The 19,454-nt window shown below is 44.3% G+C and overlaps 5 protein-coding genes across 7 annotated transcripts; 3 read left to right on the top strand and 2 right to left on the bottom strand.

Moving 5' to 3' along the window:
* Positions 1-489: 489 nt before the first annotated feature.
* gys1 (glycogen synthase 1 (muscle)) lies at positions 490-8,270 on the top strand. Of its 2 annotated transcripts, none has more exons than XM_057013998.1 (16): positions 490-677; positions 2,279-2,397; positions 2,493-2,674; positions 3,505-3,696; positions 3,775-3,957; positions 4,061-4,205; positions 4,539-4,656; positions 4,766-4,886; positions 4,975-5,081; positions 5,212-5,271; positions 5,658-5,850; positions 6,048-6,174; positions 6,291-6,386; positions 6,475-6,638; positions 6,721-6,801; positions 6,937-8,270. In XM_057013998.1, the coding sequence occupies exons 2-16, from the start codon at positions 2,280-2,282 to the stop codon at positions 7,177-7,179; spliced, it is 2,130 nt and encodes a 709-aa protein (XP_056869978.1). In that variant the 5' UTR covers positions 490-677; position 2,279; the 3' UTR covers positions 7,180-8,270. The 2 variants fall into 2 exon arrangements, with proteins under 2 accessions (XP_056869978.1, XP_056869979.1); XM_057013999.1 differs by lacking the exon at positions 490-677 and adding an exon at positions 752-941.
* On the bottom strand, positions 8,258-10,139 carry aspdh (aspartate dehydrogenase domain containing). 2 transcript variants are annotated; one of them, XM_057014008.1, is made up of 8 exons: positions 10,029-10,139; positions 9,847-9,909; positions 9,601-9,745; positions 9,382-9,466; positions 9,006-9,155; positions 8,694-8,917; positions 8,468-8,607; positions 8,258-8,372 (listed from the first exon to the last, which is right to left on the bottom strand). In XM_057014008.1, the coding sequence occupies exons 2-8, from the start codon at positions 9,899-9,901 to the stop codon at positions 8,335-8,337; spliced, it is 837 nt and encodes a 278-aa protein (XP_056869988.1). In that variant the 5' UTR covers positions 9,902-9,909; positions 10,029-10,139; the 3' UTR covers positions 8,258-8,334. The 2 variants fall into 2 exon arrangements, with proteins under 2 accessions (XP_056869988.1, XP_056869989.1); XM_057014009.1 differs by lacking the exon at positions 10,029-10,139 and having other exon boundaries at positions 9,847-10,014.
* Positions 10,140-10,538: 399 nt separating this feature from the next.
* tmem86b (transmembrane protein 86B) lies at positions 10,539-12,154 on the top strand. Its single transcript, XM_057014010.1, has 3 exons — positions 10,539-10,996; positions 11,091-11,334; positions 11,454-12,154. Exons 1-3 carry the CDS (start codon positions 10,946-10,948, stop codon positions 11,903-11,905), a joined length of 747 nt encoding a protein of 248 aa, XP_056869990.1. The 5' UTR covers positions 10,539-10,945; the 3' UTR covers positions 11,906-12,154.
* On the bottom strand, positions 12,147-14,904 carry hspbp1 (HSPA (heat shock 70kDa) binding protein, cytoplasmic cochaperone 1). Its single transcript, XM_057014006.1, has 8 exons — positions 14,747-14,904; positions 14,328-14,455; positions 14,040-14,238; positions 13,680-13,904; positions 13,414-13,569; positions 13,118-13,214; positions 12,917-13,028; positions 12,147-12,378 (listed from the first exon to the last, which is right to left on the bottom strand). Exons 2-8 carry the CDS (start codon positions 14,448-14,450, stop codon positions 12,298-12,300), a joined length of 993 nt encoding a protein of 330 aa, XP_056869986.1. The 5' UTR covers positions 14,451-14,455; positions 14,747-14,904; the 3' UTR covers positions 12,147-12,297.
* Positions 14,905-15,487: 583 nt separating this feature from the next.
* LOC130514423 (elongation factor Tu, mitochondrial-like) lies at positions 15,488-19,106 on the top strand. Its single transcript, XM_057014002.1, has 10 exons — positions 15,488-15,595; positions 16,234-16,280; positions 16,364-16,502; positions 16,632-16,798; positions 16,963-17,232; positions 17,316-17,448; positions 17,563-17,667; positions 17,798-17,949; positions 18,254-18,373; positions 18,688-19,106. The coding sequence occupies exons 1-10, from the start codon at positions 15,559-15,561 to the stop codon at positions 18,856-18,858; spliced, it is 1,341 nt and encodes a 446-aa protein (XP_056869982.1). The 5' UTR covers positions 15,488-15,558; the 3' UTR covers positions 18,859-19,106.
* The last annotated feature ends 348 nt before the right edge of the window (positions 19,107-19,454 follow it).

Genomic DNA, 19,454 nt, shown 5'->3' with positions numbered 1-19,454 from the left:
CCAATTATGCAGGTGTTCTTCGGTATACAACATTCATTAATCACTGTTCTCATTTATTGTTAACGGGCCGTATACAAACACAGTTAACATCATATAGTCAGCGATGTGAATGTTGCTCATGCGTTTTTTTATAGGACAGAACACTGACATGTAGATAGTTTGCTGTATTAATATCACTGGTCACGCTGTCTTCTCAAAACGATGCTGTCTATGACCCATGGATGGAGTTATAAATAGCTTGTTGCTCTTCTCTCGCCTTGCCGAGGACAAAAAGAAAAAGGTTGCCCGAATTCCCTCGACCCCCTACTTTTGAATGGATGGAGGGACTGTCCACCAACCACGGCCCTCTCACTTCTGCTCGGCCAATGGCAGCTCTCGTCTGAGGAAAACACCCAGTTCCCCTCACGTTTTTGCACAGGGGCGGAGACAAATGGGGAAAGGAGCCAATAGGAGCCGCGAATGGAATGACAGCAGCGGCTCTTCTTCCTGCAACTGGGGCCGGGGGCGTCCTCCGCCGAGGACAGACAGCTGACGCTCCAAACCAATGTGAGTCCCTGGCATTTAACTCAGGCCGCTGCCCCCTTCTCACTCCTTCTCCGCAGATTTCCTTGTTTGGGTTGGCTCCGACAGCTGTTGGTGTGCACTTCATCTCGGGAAAGTTAAGAAAACGCTGAAAGGTGAGGAGTCTTCTGTCGTTTATTCGCCACAAACGCGAATAATGTTGCTTACTTTCTCAGCGGGCACGAGCGCGCATCGGGACGCCGTGTCCTCTGCGCGTCTCCGCGGCTCGCGTGCATTGGATGCCTGCGTGCTGTCACGTTCGCCTTCCTGCACATGCAAAAACGCGCTGGGGAAACTGTCTTGAAGCACCACCTGGGAGTTTGGTTTTAGGAAGAGCAGCCGTAGGGCGACCCGGTGCGTGCCCCGCTGATTCCCGACAGGTAAGGAGCGCGTGTGAGGAGACCTGTAGCGAGGCCCTCTTGAATAAGATAAGAATCCATTCAGGCAAAGCCAAGGTGATGGTGTCGGCATGAAAACGCAACTGTCACTATGATTTCAGAGAATCTGGTGTCCTGGCTTGGTTTTTGGGGCTGAGCCCGATCGAAATCCAGAGGGGCCCCTGAAAAAAAAGCTGTTAATTTCCACCCGCATCCTCTGTAGGAGCCTTTGAGAATGGCGGCTTGCTTGCATATATATGCGCATATAGAAATAAAATGCTGGGATTTGCTCTCATACCCAACAGACAGATTTGGAATTTCAGTGCACAAGTTTTCGCTTTGAACATTCACCTATCAAAGAAAACTCATCGTTTTGGTGTTTTCGTTTTTATCCACGCATCTGTGTCGGAGACGGACAATGCGCTAAACAAAGCATTTTCACTAACCTGCTCCTTTAAGTATCAGCATTGTATTCTGGTCATTTGGCCCTTTATCAGTCAGACCGTGAACTTTAGCGACATTCCTTTGACTCTTATGTGAACAACTGTTATCAGTTTTTGCCAGGAGCTGTGGACGAGGTGTTCATGCAAAATCGTTTGTCATTTTCAGCCTTTATACAAAGCAAAATAAATAAAAGTGCTCCGAGACTTAGTCTTTGCTATAACCTATTAGGAGAAGCTGCAAATCCTTACGTACAAAATATTAAACAGTTATTTAATATACAGGTACTTTTCATTGAAGAATCATCAGGTTTTAACTTGATTTCATTTCAACAGATAGTAATTGTAACTCAGTGGGTCAAGTCTGTACATGATCAGAACTCTGTGGTTCAGTAGATTCAGTTCTTCTGCCTTAATGGAGCCATTTGACTTCACAACAAACCACAACAATTAAACCTCTCAGATATTTGCTTTCTTCGAAGTCTTACAATAAGAAATATGTGGCCTCTGTGTGTGATCACATCATTGTTGTGTGGTACACCAGTGAAAGTCTATTGGAGTTGTTGGGAAGGCGTTTTCGTGTAAATCTGACCACATGACTGCATTCGAGTAAATGTTCAGTGAATGCTATTCATCCAGGTGATAGGGCGGTTGTTAGGGAGGCACACACACAGCAGGGAGAAGAATCGAGTTTCAGGATTGAGAAAGAATGTTACATCATAATAGTTTAGTGTGTAGTAATAATATGTGATGAAACATGTAGTTCATTGATGAAATGCAAAACTGGTGTCATTTAAAGAACTTTCTTTGGTGTCTAGAATCACATTTCAAGCCCTCTGCAGTGGAGGCAAATATTTGAGGTGGCTCCATTTAAGCACAGTGTGTTTTGTGTTTACCCAGCATGCCACTGGCCCGCAGCCTGTCCGTCACGTCCCTCTCAGCCCTGGAGGAGTGGGACGAGGAGTTTGATTTAGAAGACGCCGTTCTCTTTGAAATTGCGTGGGAGGTCGCCAACAAAGGCAAGTCCCGCCAGGGCTCCTCTATGGGTTTTGACTTGGTTCTTTATGAAATCGGTGTTCTAAACCTACATTCCATTTTTGCCCTGTGTGTGAAGTTGGAGGCATCTACACCGTCATCCAGACGAAAGCTCGCCTGACCGCCGAGGAATGGGGGGAGAACTATTTCCTGGTGGGCCCCTACGTGGAGAGCAACGTGCGCACTCAGGTGGAGCTGATCGAGCCCCCGACCCCTATACTGAGGAGAACCATTGACAAGATGAACTCCAGAGGGTGTAAGGTATGCAGAACACACTGAACGCCCCACTCCCCGTTAGCCCCCGATAGACCCAGAGTCCCCACTCTCTCTGTTTCTATACACGTCACTGACATTTGCTTGCAAAGGTTAAAAGTGGTATCAGTGTCTCCCCCGTCCACACTGACATGCACCAGAAATAGGGGTGGGTGTGTGTGTCTCGTGCTGTGTCACTCTAGGAGATCTGTGGAATTATGGGTCATGACAAGGAGCGGTTACTGCTCTATTTTCAACACAGCAGGTTGCACAATGTTTAAGCTCAAGAACTATACTGTACTTGTTCTAAAATGCCAAACCTATACATGGATTGATATGCATGTGAACTGTATACATTACACACTGTATACATAGCAAAGTCCAAAATACTAACCGTCATGAATATAAACCAAACAAGATTAAATAAAGTACCAGTAACGGTTAGGTGACACATTTAATTTGATAATCAATCAGGCATGAAATAAACTTAACTTATAGTTTCGATGTTTTACAATATACGGTAAGATATTTATTTCACAATGAATGTACATGAAGGAGATGATTAGAAGCGATCGCACTATGGCCTGAATTTGAAGCGCCTATTCCGCCCTCTACCGGAGAGTTTGTGTTATTGCTGGGTCCTGCATTATCCTGGCAAATTGCACGTTTGTCATTAGACGAACCTATTTATGCTGATTAAAACATCATTTTAAAAAAGTTAGCAATTTTTCTTAAGAACCCATATTAGATTTAATGACTTTTTCATTCAGAAATAACACATAGCCTTCAGCTGATGTGAATCTTTATCTTTTCTTTTCACACTACTGCTATTTCTTTAGATCTACTTTGGGAGGTGGCTGATAGAGGGCAGCCCTTACGTTATTCTGATAGACGTTGGGTTCACCGCCTGGTCTCTGGACACCTGGAAGAGCGAGCTGTGGGACATCAGTGGCATTGGTGTGCCGTGGTTTGACCGTGAGGCCAATGACGCCGTGCTATTTGGCTTCCTGACAGCGTGGCTGCTCGGAGAGGTCAGAGAGCTTCAATTAGACGATGGAACAGTTGCTTAGAACAAAATGTCTTAGTGCACATATTGATAATTATTGCAGTATGCTGCGCAAAGCGAGGAGCCGCACATTGTGGCTCATTTCCATGAGTGGTTGGCAGGCCTGGGCCTAGTTCTTTGCAGACAGAGGCAGCTGCCTGTTGCCACCATCTTCACCACCCACGCCACACTGCTGGGACGCTACCTGTGTGCTGGGAATGTGGACTTCTACAACAAGCTTTCCGAGGTACGAATGATTACAACAGTTGAGTAGGTCAGGATTGACGAGCGTTCTGACTAGTTGGGCATTAAAGGGGATGTTTAATCTCTCCTGTTTCGGTGCCATTCAGTTCAATGTGGATAAGGAAGCCGGCGATAGACAGATCTACCACCGCTACTGCATAGAGCGGGCGGCCGCCCACTGCGCCCACGTCTTCAGCACCGTGTCAAAGATCACTGCCATAGAGGCAGAGCACCTGCTGAAGAGGAAACCAGGTGTGTGGAGGTGAATTCATGTGGCAGTTGCAGGGACGGGAGTAAGCAGTTAAATGTTCTCTAATTATTTAGAGTTCGGTATCGAGTAAAAACGCAGGTTGTTGTTGCTGTTATTAATTTAAATGCACAAACAGTCAATAATTTCATGTATCACATTGTGCTGTAGCAACAGGTGAAGACAAAATGCTAAAAAGTCAAATCTTCATGTTTGGTTTCCATTATAATGGTGATAATTGACTGGTTGTGTTGGTTCAAGAGGCTAAGAACACACTTGTAGTGGTGTTACACAATTGGTTGTTCTTCACTTCTTTTTCTTCCTGCCCTGATGTGCAGACATCATCACTCCTAACGGGCTCAACGTAAAGAAGTTCTCCGCCATGCACGAGTTTCAGAACCTCCACGCTCAGAGCAAGAATCGAATTCAGGAGTTTGTCAGAGGACATTTTTATGGGTCAGTCGGAAACAGCTGCCTACTTAATTGATTAGTAAGTGACTGATTTTGTTGTAGTGCATTATTGTTGGTGTGACCGATTTTTCTTTGCGTTCGGTTTGACTTTCAGGCACCTTGACTTCAACCTGGATAAATGTCTGTTCCTCTTCATCGCTGGGAGGTATGAGTTCTCTAACAAAGGTGCTGACCTCTTCTTGGAATCTCTGGCCCGCCTCAACTATCTGCTTCGAGTAAGTGTGTATTTGTGGCATTGTGTCAACGCACTGTGTGTGTTGGGAGTGTAAATCCACACGCCTGTGTACTTTCTGTCTCTCGCAGGTCAGTCACAGCGACCTGACGGTTATTGCCTTCTTCATTATGCCCGCCCGAACAAACAACTTCAACGTGGAGACGTTGAAGGGCCAAGCAGTCAGGAAACAGCTTTGGTGAGGGTCCTTCATGCAGCAAATGTGTATCGTGATCCAGAGTGTATTTAAATACATGCTGTCATCACCGTCAGACACCGAGACCCCAGTGCTGAGTGTTTGCAGTGACCTCTATTTTTACCTTTGACAGGGACACTGCTCAGACCGTGAAGGAACGTTTCGGAAAGAAACTATACGAGTCACTTCTCGTGTAAGTTGCCCGGCTTATATTCTATATTCCATGACACAGCTGATTGACACAGTATCCATGACAACTGTGATTGACTTTGTGTGTATCCAGTTTGCTGCAGCAGCTTTTATATCCTGTCATTTAAAATGCCCCTCAGAGACAGAAAGATATATATTATAATTACTTTGCTTTAAATAATTATTTTAATGTCTGTTCCCTGAAATAGTGATTAATAGGAAAAGTGTTTCAGAGGAGCCACAAATGCAGAAAACTGTATTTACATTAAACACGGAGCAATATAAGCAAAAATGCATCCCTGTTAATTTGCTGTTGTAGATTTTGTCCCATCATATAAATGTGTCATTTTAAAATATTGGATACTATCTAAATCGCACTATATCAATTAGTGGACAGCTGCCTGATGTGTCCAAGATGCTGGATAAAGAGGACTTCACCATAATGAAGCGTGCCATCTTTGCAACTCAGAGACAGTGCCAGCCCCCCATCTGCACCCACAACATGCTTGAGGACGCCAGTGACCCCATCCTAAACTGCGTTCGACGCATCGGCCTCTTCAACAGCTCCTCTGACCGTGTCAAAGTACGCAAGATGATGTCACGCACTAAAAATGTTACCTCGACCAATACTGCGTTCTCCTTTTGCGCAAGCGATGGCGACTTGGACGTGACTAACCAAATACGCAGATGAGCATGAACTGCAGTGCCAGTTAATGCCTGAGGTTTTTCAGTCATTTTCAAGGTGTGCGTGAGCTAAAAATGCTCTTTTTCTCTTTTCAGATTATCTTTCATCCGGAGTTTCTTTCGTCCACTTCTCCTCTACTTCCCATGGATTATGAGGACTTTGTGCGAGGTTGCCACCTGGGCGTCTTCCCCTCTTACTATGAGCCTTGGGGCTACACGCCAGGTAAGACTCAAGCACGGTCATGAGATGATTCTATAATAATAAATAATAATAATGATCCATTACACAATAATGCAGCATCCACCCACAATAGTCCTTTTTGGTTTTCTCACCACCAGCCGAGTGCACCGTCATGGGAATCCCATCAATCTCAACAAACCTGTCAGGCTTTGGCTGTTTCATGGAGGAACACATCGCGGACCCATCAGCATATGGTCCGTTTCACATGCTTGAAGCATTAATGAGTTGTTGTTTTTTGGGGGGGGGAATGAGGGTTAACTTTCTCCTTTCTCATCATCGCAGGTATTTACATCCTGGACCGGAGGTTTCGAGGGGTCGACGAGTCCTGCAATCAGCTCACTTCCTTCCTGTTTCAGTTCTGTAAGCAGAGTCGGCGCCAGAGGATCATCCAGCGGAACCGAACCGAGCGCCTGAGCGACCTGCTGGACTGGCGATACCTCGGCAGAGTACGCTTCCAAAGCCCACTCGCTCTGTTCTCCTGAGATCAGCAAGACATCATAATATTGGTTTTCTTTTGTTCTGCGCTAGTATTACATATCTGCACGTCACATGGCCCTGGCTAAAGCATTTCCTGACATCTACCAGTATGAGCTCAATGAGCCAACCTCAGTAAGTGCTACATTTGTTGCATTTAATTAAAGAATCAACAGTTTTGGGGTCAAGCAAGTATCTTCACGAGCTGGACAGTTATATTAAAAAGGATACAAATCCAAGTAATTCAAATGTTGTCTTGTCCGCCCTCAGACGTCCGGGTTCCGCTACCCCAGACCAGCCTCCGTGCCCCCATCTCCAGCACTGTCTCGCCACTCCTCCCCCCACCACAGCGAAGCCGAGGACAACGACGAAGACGAATGCTACGACGAGGATCTGGAGGCTGAGAAGGACCGGGTGAACATCCGCCAGCCCTTCGTCGTGCCCTTCAAAAACAAGTCCTCCCTCTTTGTCACCAATGGCGATGGCGAGGGTGACGCCACTGAGAAAAACTGAGAGGCCTGCATGCACACACGCACGCTAAAACTTACTCGGAAAAAACGTGGTGACGGTTAAACCGCTCGCACACTCAGACACTTTATAGCCTCAGTAAGTACAGTTGTGTGTTAGTGTGGTAAAAGTTGTCAGCTTGTTGTGGGGGAAAAAAAAAGAAAAAAAACAAATCGCATTACTGTCAGTGTCTTCCTGTACTGTACCTCAGAACTTTTAAAAGATATCGCGTCCGTTTCTTAAGTTTCCTCTTGTTTCAGTTACACCAGCAGCAGGTTGTGTGTTTCATGGCGTAAACGTAGCAGCTATTTAAAGGGCTCAACGTGGAGGTTTCAAGAGTGCCGAATACTGTCATGTACTACCAACACTGGATAACGTACAGCAGAGATAAAAGATTCAATATCACTGATTACTGTGAGTCTCTTAAAGCATTTTTATACCTGATACAACGTGTTACAGAGCAGGGACAAGATGAGAGCCATCCTTTTAGCACCTTGACTGCGGCTCCACACACAGCACAGGTACACTGGGCTGGTGTTTGGGCCTCACCCGTACTTCAAAAGCGACTACAATGTTAAATTGTTGACCAGCCACGTCAAAAGAAACCAGTTTAGGAAGCATCATAGGAAAGTTGCTGATTGGTTCACCTCTTATGCAAACTTTCATTATCTGATTCTGTCCTGTTTCATTTGCACCTGTTGTCACTGTCTTTCTGCACCTTATTGTATCGAAGCCTTTCAGTGATGAACAACCTTGAAATGCCTCATCGGCCTTTTTTTGTTCATTTTGTTTTTTCAAAAATCTGTCTGTATGGGTGGATGGTGGCAATTTCAGGGATTTGGAAAGTGTTTTAGTGTTAAGACATGGAAGGACTGAAATGGGACTGTGTCCTTTTCAGGGGAATATGAGGAAAGCCAGTAATGAGAGCGAGACTGTGTGTGTCTGTTGTGGAAAAGTAAACGGCTTTATTAACTGTGTTTTCACGCCTCCCGTAAGAGTGTTGACATTTGCACCAGTGCACCAGATTAACCTGTAATAAATTTTAAATCTCTATAGTATATAAACTTACAAACGGACACATTGGTGTTCTGCAAAGATTCTGACTCTTGGTTTATTGTGACACAAATATTGGAAGCAGCATCCTCGTCCTCGCTGCCCGCTTCAGCACAAGTAAACTTGGCCCCCGTGACCTTTGCAAACTGACAAAACGATAATTGTGATGATTCTTGTTAGACTTCATGGAAAGTTTTGTCACATTGCATTTTATTGAAAGCGCAACAAAAGCAGGACTCGCCTTGTACACTGCCCCAGAAGGAGGTGTACGTTGCGCTGCCGGTGACGGCCCCAAGTGCAGCCGGGTTCCTCCTCACCGTTTTTACCGAGAAGCCGTCGGGCCCCGTCACCTCCACCTCCACCACATGATAGTCACTTAACCTGCAGCGAGAAGGGGGGGGTGCACATGATTGAGTGGGGATCTGATGGGTCACAGCGGATCATTCTGACATCCGTGGAGGACTCACGCCGTGTCTGACACGATCTCCCCCCGGACCCTGTTGAAGCCCAACGCTCCTGCTGCCACCGCCGCCGCCGCCATGGTGTTCACGTTGTTCGGGGCGAGGGGGCACAGCTCTGCCACAGACCCGCTGAATAAAACGCGCCGGCCTTCCCCCTCCTTCCAGTCAGAGAGGGCGTCTCCTGTCAGCCGGAAACAGGACGGATGCTTGGACATTCTTACAAAGACACCCTGGAAACACAGAGGCGTGCTCATCCAGGTGAACGCTGACAATACAAAGGATCTATTATCATTAGTGACTACAGAGCTGCACTGTCACCTTTAATTTCCCACTGTCATTCATTCTCTGGATGTCTTGGCCTCCCCATAATGCACCGCTGGGTACATAAAGTGTCCTGTTGTACTGGTGAGCTGCCTGACGGAGCCCCTGGTTTAAATCGGCATCAGCCAGGGCAGAGGGAGAGCCCACCTTCGAGATGGAAAACATACAACGCAGGCTGTTGAGACTGTCAACACCTCTGTCACCTATTGTCACTTTAGTGAAAATTTCAAGCACGAGCGGCTTGATTTCTTCAGGCCCTTCAAATATCTTGAGACATCTGCACCTCGTTTTGCATTTCTTCATCAAATTGTGTGGAATCAACACGATTCCTCACCATTGAGGCATATTTGGGATTTTAAATTTTAAATCTCACCATAAAATGAGCGTGGGACAGGAAGAGGGCTCCAAATTCTTTAACTATCTGTGGATGGCATACCTCTACAATCAGGTCACACTTCCTGCCAAACAAAGGGACATACATGCATGTTCATAATGCAGAGAAACGTGTGTGTGTGTGTGTGTGTGTGTGTGTGTGTGGTGTGTGTGTGTGTGTTGTGTGTGTGTGTGTGTGTGTGTGTGTGTGTGTTTGCACCTGCTTGGAAAGGATGACAAATCCTGCAGAATAAGTTCATCTGGAACTAGACCTTTCAGCTTGGCCGGATCTCTGTTCCAAACAAAAGCCAACGTTAGGCCCAGAGCTGATCCATCTCTGAGGATCCTCTCCACGAGGTACTTCCCTGATGCACACACACTTCGACGTTAGTACACATGTTGTGACATGGCAACAGGTGAGAGAAAGTGTGTGTTGTGTGGAATAACAAAGGCGAGCTCCTCACACCTATATGTCCAAATCCCACAACTCCAACCCTCTGGGAGGAAGAGATGGTCGCCATGTCCTCAGCTGACGGACGGAGCAGAGTTGGCACAAGATAAACTCCAAACAACACACACACACACTAACACACACACACGCGTGTGTCCCATTTAGCACCGCACTTGCTGTTTTATTGCTCTACTCACCAGATAATCTTACACCCCTCCACTGCCGTGTGCCCTCTCGACTCAATACAGACACAAAGAATTGTGGGAAAGTACAAAGTTTGAATGAGTATAAGAGGGTGGCGTTCGGAATTACAGCTGTGCTGTGTGAGTCAGAATATTACGCAGGGCTCCCAAATAGAGCTTTATATAGAGCCACACATCTGACCTCTCTTTAAACTAAGTTTCATGACCCCATGTTGGCATTTCTCCTTATTTTCAGGCAAATCGCTATAGAAAAACTGAATAGGGCAGGTTCATAAAGCTGACTCGTTCTAAACGACACACGCCTATCAGAGAGGTCATGGTTAATCATTGTTTCCAGTTCATCCACGTGTAGAAGTATCACCCACAATATTCTTCTTCTTTCATTCAAACTTTTTTAATATCAGATGCAGATTTGCATCTAATTCAGTTCACCATAAATATAAATATAAGATATGAATATTGATTCAGAATCACAGATCTGGGATCTGGACAAAATTTGTTTGGAGAAATGTGAGGTAAAAATGGAAAATATAGGAGTTTATATGTTTTTTGAGCATTTGTAGGTCGGATGTTGCTGAACTTCACCCATGAAGCGAGCAAACAACGTACCATCACATTTGACTGTAGTTAACTTTGCCCCTTGCAAGTTGATGTCACCAATGTAGTTCAGCTACAGAGGTTTAAGGTCAGCACGAAGCCTCAAAACAGGCAGATCACTGATTATCAGAGCGTAATCACACAGTGACGATCGGTCCAAAGTCCAGTGATAGCGGCTGATTCCGAACAGGACTAATACTTTGAGGATCATTCCATATTTGCATGGGCACCAGGCTGTAAAGGGATAGAGGCAAAGCCACAGGAATACAGGTGTATCCGGAGACATCTGCTGGAACCAGGACGGTGCTGAGACAATGGACATCCTCGATACACATGCCTATGACAGGCGCCAAAAGAGAAATACGGTACTGTTCTTTTCCTGGAAGAGACAGAAAGAATCTCTTTGTTGACCAACTTTTTTAATGTGTCTGTTTGTTTCTTCTCTTCCCTCTGCGACAGTCGTGCGCCTTGTTTTTTTCTCTCCTGCCGTTCTTTTTGGCCTCAGCACTGTACCTCTACCTGTTGACCCCTGATTTCTCAGCATCCATCACCTTAGCAGGCACCAAGTCAGCACCCGTGCTGCTTCTGGCTGCTGTGGTGCTGAGCTGGAACGGGGGCCAGAGCGTCCTGGGTGTGGTGGGAGGACTGGTGTTCTCCGCTGTGGGTGACTGCTGCCTGGTTTGGCCAGAGCTTTTTCTGCACGGTATGTGGCTTGATACAGAGTTTTACTTATTAGATCCATTTTTTCCCATCTTGACTGACCATGGTGGGCAGTTTCAAGTGATCGCATTGTGCCGGTTCTAAAGTCCACTTCCCTTTCAGGAATGGGTGCATTCGGAGTGGCCCACCTGCTGTATTCCTTCTCTTTCCTCACCAGTCGTTACGCAGCCTATTCCTCTTCCTCTTGGAGCCGTTTTCTCTATCTGATCCTGCTGGTGATCGCAGGGGGCTTCTACACATACCTTTATCCATTCCTGAAGAAAGATCCAGAATCTGACATTCTGGTTCCAGCTGTGGGGGTCTACGTTGCCTTAATCACGCTAATGGGGGCGTTGGCTGTCAGAACCCGCCGTGCTCTGACGCTGCTGGGGAGTGTGTTCTTCATGATATCCGACATGTCGCTGGCATTGCAGGTTTTCAAGGTGATGCCACCCATGAAGCAAGGCAACATTGTTGTCATGGTTACATATTATTTAGCGCAGCTGCTTATAGCTGTGGGTGATATCAAGGCCACGGAGACCACGGAGGACTTTTCAAAATGGAAGGCGTCCTAAACAGCATACCTGATGTTTACCTAATGTCCAGGGGAATCCCACGCACCTGCTAAAACTGTCTGTAAATGCCTGTAGTTTTATTAAGAGATCCTCAAACACAGAAGTTAGACAGAAGGGTGGACAAAAGTTGACAACTTGATATTTGGTACAGGTTTTCCTTGTATTCCTTGAGAACATGCCATTTTCTGTACTGTATATAAATAATATTTGTTCCATTTAAAAAAATAAAGTGCCGTCACTGTTTCCAGATTTCCATCTTGAGACATGTTTAATAAACACACTTTAACTCAAGGACATCACACAAAGTTGAAGAATTCTATGATAAATGAGACATAAGAGGAAGAACATGAGTTTTCTGTACAATATGCACAAAACAAGGGAAAATGTCTTTTTCAGCGATCCATCCCATTGTCGTCTGACTGCTGTCTTTGGAAACACATACTCCTCAAATGCTTGCAGAATTCCAGTTCCTCCTGTTGGGAATAGAAACATGAGTTTTAAACTCCCGGGAATTTCATGGGATTTCATTGCCCCATGTTTTTCCTATATCGTGTAAACATACCGTACAGCGTGTGTTGCTAATTTTAATAAACCCTTTTTCAAGGCACCTCAAATGATCACATCAACCAACATTCAGTAGGACCGTTGTGGTTTTTTGTTCTTTGTGTGACAGCAAGGATTTTATTACTAAATAAATTGAAGACAGCAGCCTGTGTGGGGATCTGCAGGAATGATACATCTGGATTCAACTTTATTACAAAGGCTACAAAAATGTCAACATTAATGTATACAGTCCAGTCTAATTATCCTAGGAGCTGCAGGTATATTCTTTACATCTTTATTATGGGTGGTGTAAATCATATCAGGCCTGTCAGGCTTTTGTTAATACCAAAAGAATGAAGAGTATTAGTACATACAAGTATTTCAGACATATTCCAGATTTATGAAAGGATCTTGTGAGTTTCTCCACCACGCAGTCACTAGTTTTAGCATCTCAGCATCAAGACTCACCTCATTTTCTTCTTTGCCACGGAGCTCTACAGAGCGCTGTTTGAGGAGCTCCTCCAGACCCAGGGCAGGATCCCTGCAGTCTCTCAGACCCTGCGGGCAGTCCTCCACCAGACTACACAAACACAACAGAGTAAAAAACATTAACACAGGAAGAGGTTGTGTCTATTAATGCGCTGAAAGAGGCAAAACCGGGATCCTTACCAGCAGAGGGTGCCAACCACATGCTCGTGAAACTGTGAGTGTGGTGTGCGAAGAACAGATACCAGCTGCTGTACCATACCCATGGAGACAACTGTGTCTGTAAGAAAGAGGAAACAATATTAAATACACACCAGCGAGTCTGATCTCGTGCAAGAAACATAATCTACAATATTCGTGGTTGAGACTTTGAGACAAGATGTAATTTTCAAGAAGGGAAGTAACTTATAAATGGTAGATTAGTATAACCAAGTTTAATACAGACTTTATTAAGCACGATACATCACCTGACAGCTTACCTTTGTGTTCAGGATGTGAGGTCAACAGGTTGAGCAGAAGAAACGCTGACTTGGTCCTGAGCTTCTCGTTCTCCGACTGCATGCCTCGCATCAGCACCGAGAAACCATCGTGTGACAAGAACGCTTGGAGCCCAGCCTCTTGCTCCCGAACCAGGCCTAATGTCAGAATGGTGTCATGTTAATCAACACTTCAGTTTGGAATGACCCTAATGGAGTTTCTGTTACTGGAAAGTTGCTGTTCATCTTTAAATTAATTAAACACTCACATGACAAGGCGTAAAGAGCTTTAACTCTGACTGTGGGGTGCGGGTCTGAATCTGTCAGCTGCAGCAGTTTTGGTAATGTCCCAATGCCAAGTAAGTGGGTCTGCAGCTGCGGCATGTTCTGGGCACATGAAGCAATAAGCTCTGCAGCACGCCACCTCAGACCACTTTGAGAATGGCTCAGATACCGAGAGACACAGAGTTCCAGTCCACCGAGAACCATCAGGTCTGTGAAATGTAAGAGAAGGGCAAACAGGACTGAGTGTACAATACATCAACTGCATCAATAAGGAGGCTTGAAGTCCAACCGAGCTATAGACCAGCTAAAATAAATTAACCCTTATATTATTTTTTATTACAAACCTCTTGCATTGTCCAGATTCTCACACAATTCCGACAGCATCTCAAAGGCAGATTCCTTCGCTTCATCATCATCTTCATCCAACTCTCCTTCACCTTTTCCCTCTTGATTCAACACAGCTAAGCACGTCTTCATTTGCTCCACTTCGTCCATCTGCCCCTTAGCAACATCTGCAAGAGCTTCCCTCAGCCACGCTTTCCTCTGTCAGAAGGAAAAACACAAGGTTTATCATGCTAATGTCTTTGTGCCCAATCGCCACTAATGTCATCTATTAGCAGTGTTGACGTTACCTCCTCTGACATGGGTTCAGCAGGTGCAGGTTCCTCCGTAGCTGATCCAGCATCCACAGCCAGCTGCAGAAGCCCTTGCAGGTTCTGGGGATATCTTCTACTCTGTCCGTTTTCCTCTGCCATGATGTCTACATTGGAAAAGAGACAACAATGAGACCTCGACAGCTACATTTTAGAGATGAGTAAAGTAGAAAACTGAAGGTTATAATCACAAATACAACTTGTCATTTTTTTAAATCAATCAAATGTACTGGTATCTACTAAATTTGACGGAACGGCTCTATAAGTACCAATAAAATAAATCAACTACTCAAACTTCCTGCAAAGTAATAAAACCACTTGATACGAGATGAAAACATACAAACTACTTCTAATGAAAAGTTTAGATTCTCGTTTGCAAAATGTTAACCCCAACTTACATTTCTTAGAAACCCACAAAAGAACGTTGAATGGAAGGAGAAGATGACTGTTTATAAACCCCAGAAATGATCGCTCCTTCACATGCACAGAACGGCACGATTTAGCCAGAACATTCTAGCTAGCTCCCGTCAGGAGAGGCACGCAAGCCGACATGCTTTACCGTAAAGCCTAAAGCACATTGACGAACAAAATTGTTGTTGTTTTTTTCCTCTGCCGAAATTAAATCCGTTTTCACTTTATTATGTACTACTAAATAAATTGAGTTTCATAAACTGACAGAACTGACAGAAATAAGGGGCACATGTGACTTTTAAAAGCACAACATTCAGAATTGACTCGTCCTATTACTGTATTTGCGGTAAATTGTTCAGAGTGTTAGTAAGACTGAGATAAATGCACCCCGGAAAAAAATATCGCATCGCCCTCCTCGAAAAGAGGGACGGCACCCAAAATATATGAATTATATTGGATTTTTAAAAATATATTCGATCATATAATATAATGTATTTTTAGTTTAATGCAAGTTTTTTATGACACGACTGATATTAGACCCTAGGGATGGGATCGTTGAAAATAGATTACCCTTCACTATACATAATAAGCTTATGCTGTTTATTTCATGGATTCTAACCTTTCTAACCCCATGAAAACCAAGAGAATAACAAAAGCGTTGTATTCACACAAATCTCATCAATTTCATCAAATTTTAAAGTTGTTATAATACAAACGCCCTGCTTTCAGTCACAGCGTTTTCGGTGCCCGTTTACTCTCTTAATTTGTCGGTCATCTTTGGCTTGTCTAACCATCCAAGATGGCGGCGCTCGTGGGATTGCGTGCATGTTTGTCTGGTAAAATGATTTAATTCATGACAACCCTGCACATTTATTGGAGTTTTGTTGTATGTTGCACGATTCTGTCTTCTCCATAACTAGAATGGTTTAGTGTGGCCGTAAAATTATACCTCATCATTTGTAGAGACGCGATGCTTTCTGTCTCTAGCAGAGCAAGGTCACGTTACCAAAAGCGTTAGCTTATGTCGCGGCTAACAAGGATGCCGACTGTATATACTAAGACTTGTGAGACTTAAATAGATTAAATGAACTTGATTTAGACTGCCGTCAGTATTTTTTCTGTTCTTTAAAAACGCGAAAAGCAATGATTTGTTTCTAATAATGTCAGCTGCTGACAGGGACCAGACGTAACCATGCTCGTGGTGGGCTATAAACCTTCAACATAATTCGATTTATGTAATCAGACAATGTTCTTCTTTACAGTCTCTAAAATGTTTTTCATTTGAGATATTGACATTTCAGATTTTTCTTGAGTAGTTTGTAAAGATGTTGCTTACGGCCTTAAACTTGCTTTAATGTCATTGTAACGTACTGCCATAGACCAAAATCAACCGAACTGATATTTATTTACCGATATGTATGAGTAAAACAAAGGTTTTAATTCAGGATGTCATAATTTGCTTTCCTCTTTTCAGCCCTTCAGCTTTCCACACCAAACCTGCTGCACAGCTCCTTTAAGATTGTCAGTATTCAAAACATGCACGTCCTATTAGGTTAGCTCCATGTATTGAATCTTTTAACACTTTTTACTTTTGGCATTTGTAGTGTGCTGTGCCATTGAGTCGCCGGACCTTTGCTGCAGAGGCAAAGAAGACATACAGTAGGGACAAGCCCCATGTGAACATTGGAACAATTGGCCATGTTGACCATGGCAAGACAACGCTGACTGCAGCCATTACTAAAGGTAGAATATCTGCCGAAAAAGATTTTAAATCACTAAACTTGATTTGATGTAGAAACAGGTTCTGTAATCCTCAAACAAAGGTCAAGATTCACATCACTAATCCCCATCACATTTGATCTTTTTGGTCAGTGCTTGCTGATGCTGGTGGCGCAAACTATAAAAAGTACGAGGACATAGACAACGCCCCTGAAGAAAAGGCCAGAGGAATCACCATCAATGCTTCTCATGTTGAATACTCCACAGCCAACAGACATTATGCTCACACAGACTGCCCTGGTCACGCTGACTACGTCAAGGTGATTTACTTTACCATCACGAAGCACCTGCCATTCAGCTGGTTTGGAAGGCTGTGATGTATTTTATTTTAGCTGATCACAAGCCTTTCCAGTCTTGATTATCTCAGGATGCATGTTAGCTTGCATTTATTTTTTAAAAAGGAACTCTGTTTACCTTTTTATAGAACATGATTACAGGCACATCCCAGATGGATGGCTGCATCCTGGTGGTGGCAGCCACAGACGGTCAGATGCCTCAGACCAGAGAGCACCTTCTCCTGGCCAGGCAGATCGGTGTGGAGCATGTGGTGGTCTTCATTAACAAGGCTGATGCTGTGGAGGACAAGGAGATGGTGGAGTTGGTGGAAATCGAGATCCGAGAGTTGCTCACGGAGTTCGGATATGATGGCGAGAACACACCTGTCGTAATAGGCTCGGCTCTCTGCGCTCTGGAGGTGAAGAAGAAGCTCATATTACAATCTATCAACTACAGTTTGGCTGTGTGAAGGTGTTCTACCTGCTTTTTCTTGTTTCTCAGAATCGAGAGCCTGAGCTTGGTATGAATGCAGTGTTGAAACTCTTGGAGATTGTGGATGCTTATGTTCCTCTGCCCAAAAGAGAGCTGGATAAACCATTCCTTCTCCCCATTGAAGGGGTTTATTCCATTGCAGGTCTGAATTATTGTTGAACTGATTGTGAATTGCTTTGCAGTGTTGTCTCCATCTTTCTGCATACATATAAATTTGCTTGATGTAAATTTGAGGGCCTTTATTTGTGTCTCTCAGGAAGGGGCACAGTGGTGTCAGGCACTTTGGAGAGAGGGCTCATCAAAAAAGGAGACGAGGCTGAATTGGTGGGACACAATCGCAGCTTCAAGGCTGTGATTACAGGTGAGAGGGAAGAGCAAAGAAGGAAAAAATGGTTTGACCTACATGATGATCTAAAGTACTGTCCTAAACAAATGATTCTAATCTTGTATACATATTGTTGACACCTTGTTGGTCACGCTGCTACTTTCAGGTATTGAGATGTTCCACAAGTCCCTTGACCGGGCAGAAGCAGGAGATAATCTGGGCGCTTTGGTTCGTGGTCTGAAGAGAGAAGATGTGAGGAGAGGGATGGTGATGTGCAAACCCGGATCCATCAAACCTCACCAGAAAGTCCAAGCACAGGTCAGAAAACAAAATATTTATTATACCTAGAACATATATTTAAAATAGTGTTGAACAAGAACTCAAAATGACAATTTTAAATCTTTTAGCAGGCCAGCAGTGATTTACCTTTGAAAACAGTTGTAATGACCAAAGATCAGTTTTAATCAGAGACCAGCCAGATCATTCTCTAATGACCCAGAGTTCATGCACTTGTGTGTGCGTGCACGCATGTGTCTGTGTGTGTGTGTGTGCGCGTGTGTGTGTGTGTGTGTGTGTGTGTGTGTGTGTGTGTGCGCTTACTCATGTGTGTCTTTTGTTTCAGGTGTATATTCTGAGTAAGGAAGAGGGAGGAAGACACAAACCTTTTGTCACCAACTTCATGCCTCTTATGTTCTCTCTCACCTGGGACATGGCCTGCAGGGTCACTCTGCCAGATGGCAAGGTGTGTGTGTGTTCTTGTACATGCTGCCGATTGAGGGCCAGAATTATATCTTCTGCAAAGTGAGGACATTTTAGCATTTCCCTAGAAGCTTAAATATTCGGTATTAGACTTGGTTTTAAGGTTAAGATTGTTAATTGGTTTAGCTGTGGTGTGGGATAGGGAGTTGGAATAGTCAGGGTAAGAGGCTGGAGAATTCATTAGCCCATAACAGGTAGAAGTTCAAGGATGTGTGTGTACTCAACAAAAGTCACTGCAACTTTTCAGAAAATTCTACAAAATTTTGGACAATAAACTCAAGTCTGATTGTCTTTCAGGAAATGGTAATGCCAGGAGACGACACCAACTTGACGCTGACGCTTCGCCAACCGATGGTTCTGGAGAAAGGCCAGCGGTTCACTTTGAGAGATGGAAACAAGACCATCGGCACGGGCCTGGTCACAGAAATCCTGACTTATACGGATGAAGACCATCACAACTGGGGCTGAAGATGGACCTCTGCAGAAAGGAGTGGGCTGGGTTGAGAGTGTTGGGGGGTGGGGGGGCGGTGGCTTTGTATCTGCACAGACGAAGCAATTATGGAAATATACGATTCTTAATGAACAATGCAAAACACAATTGAAAAACGGTCAAGGAATTGCTTATGTTGTGCGGTACCGCCTAAATAAAATATCAGCACTGTCAGGAATCTGTCATTTATGTAATAAAATGTATTTAATATAAAAGGAAAAAAGAAGCCTTTGTTTTCTGTATTCTATCCTCTGCTATTTTGCGACACAACTCAGCGATCGTCCACAAGAGGGAGGCAAAGATCTCAAAATCCATTTACCTGTAATGATCTCGTAATGTTGTATTAGTTGTGTGTGTGTGTGTGTTTGCAGGTCATAAATTTTATTTTATTGCGCTTTTAGAGACCATGGATAACTTCAAAATAAAAAGGTCCTAAACAGCAGCTCTGGTGCAATACCCTAATGTCTGGGGATTCCACTCACATGCTTAAACTGCAAATGTATGTAGAGTTTAATAAGAACCCCTCAAATACAGCCCGTAAATACATCCCTCTCTGCCCACCCGCTGATGGCTG

This window comes from Takifugu flavidus, chromosome 18 (assembly GCF_003711565.1).
Source record: "Takifugu flavidus isolate HTHZ2018 chromosome 18, ASM371156v2, whole genome shotgun sequence".
Taxonomy (NCBI): Eukaryota; Metazoa; Chordata; class Actinopteri; order Tetraodontiformes; family Tetraodontidae; genus Takifugu; species Takifugu flavidus.
This window is presented reverse-complemented; position numbering and strand designations above follow the sequence as displayed.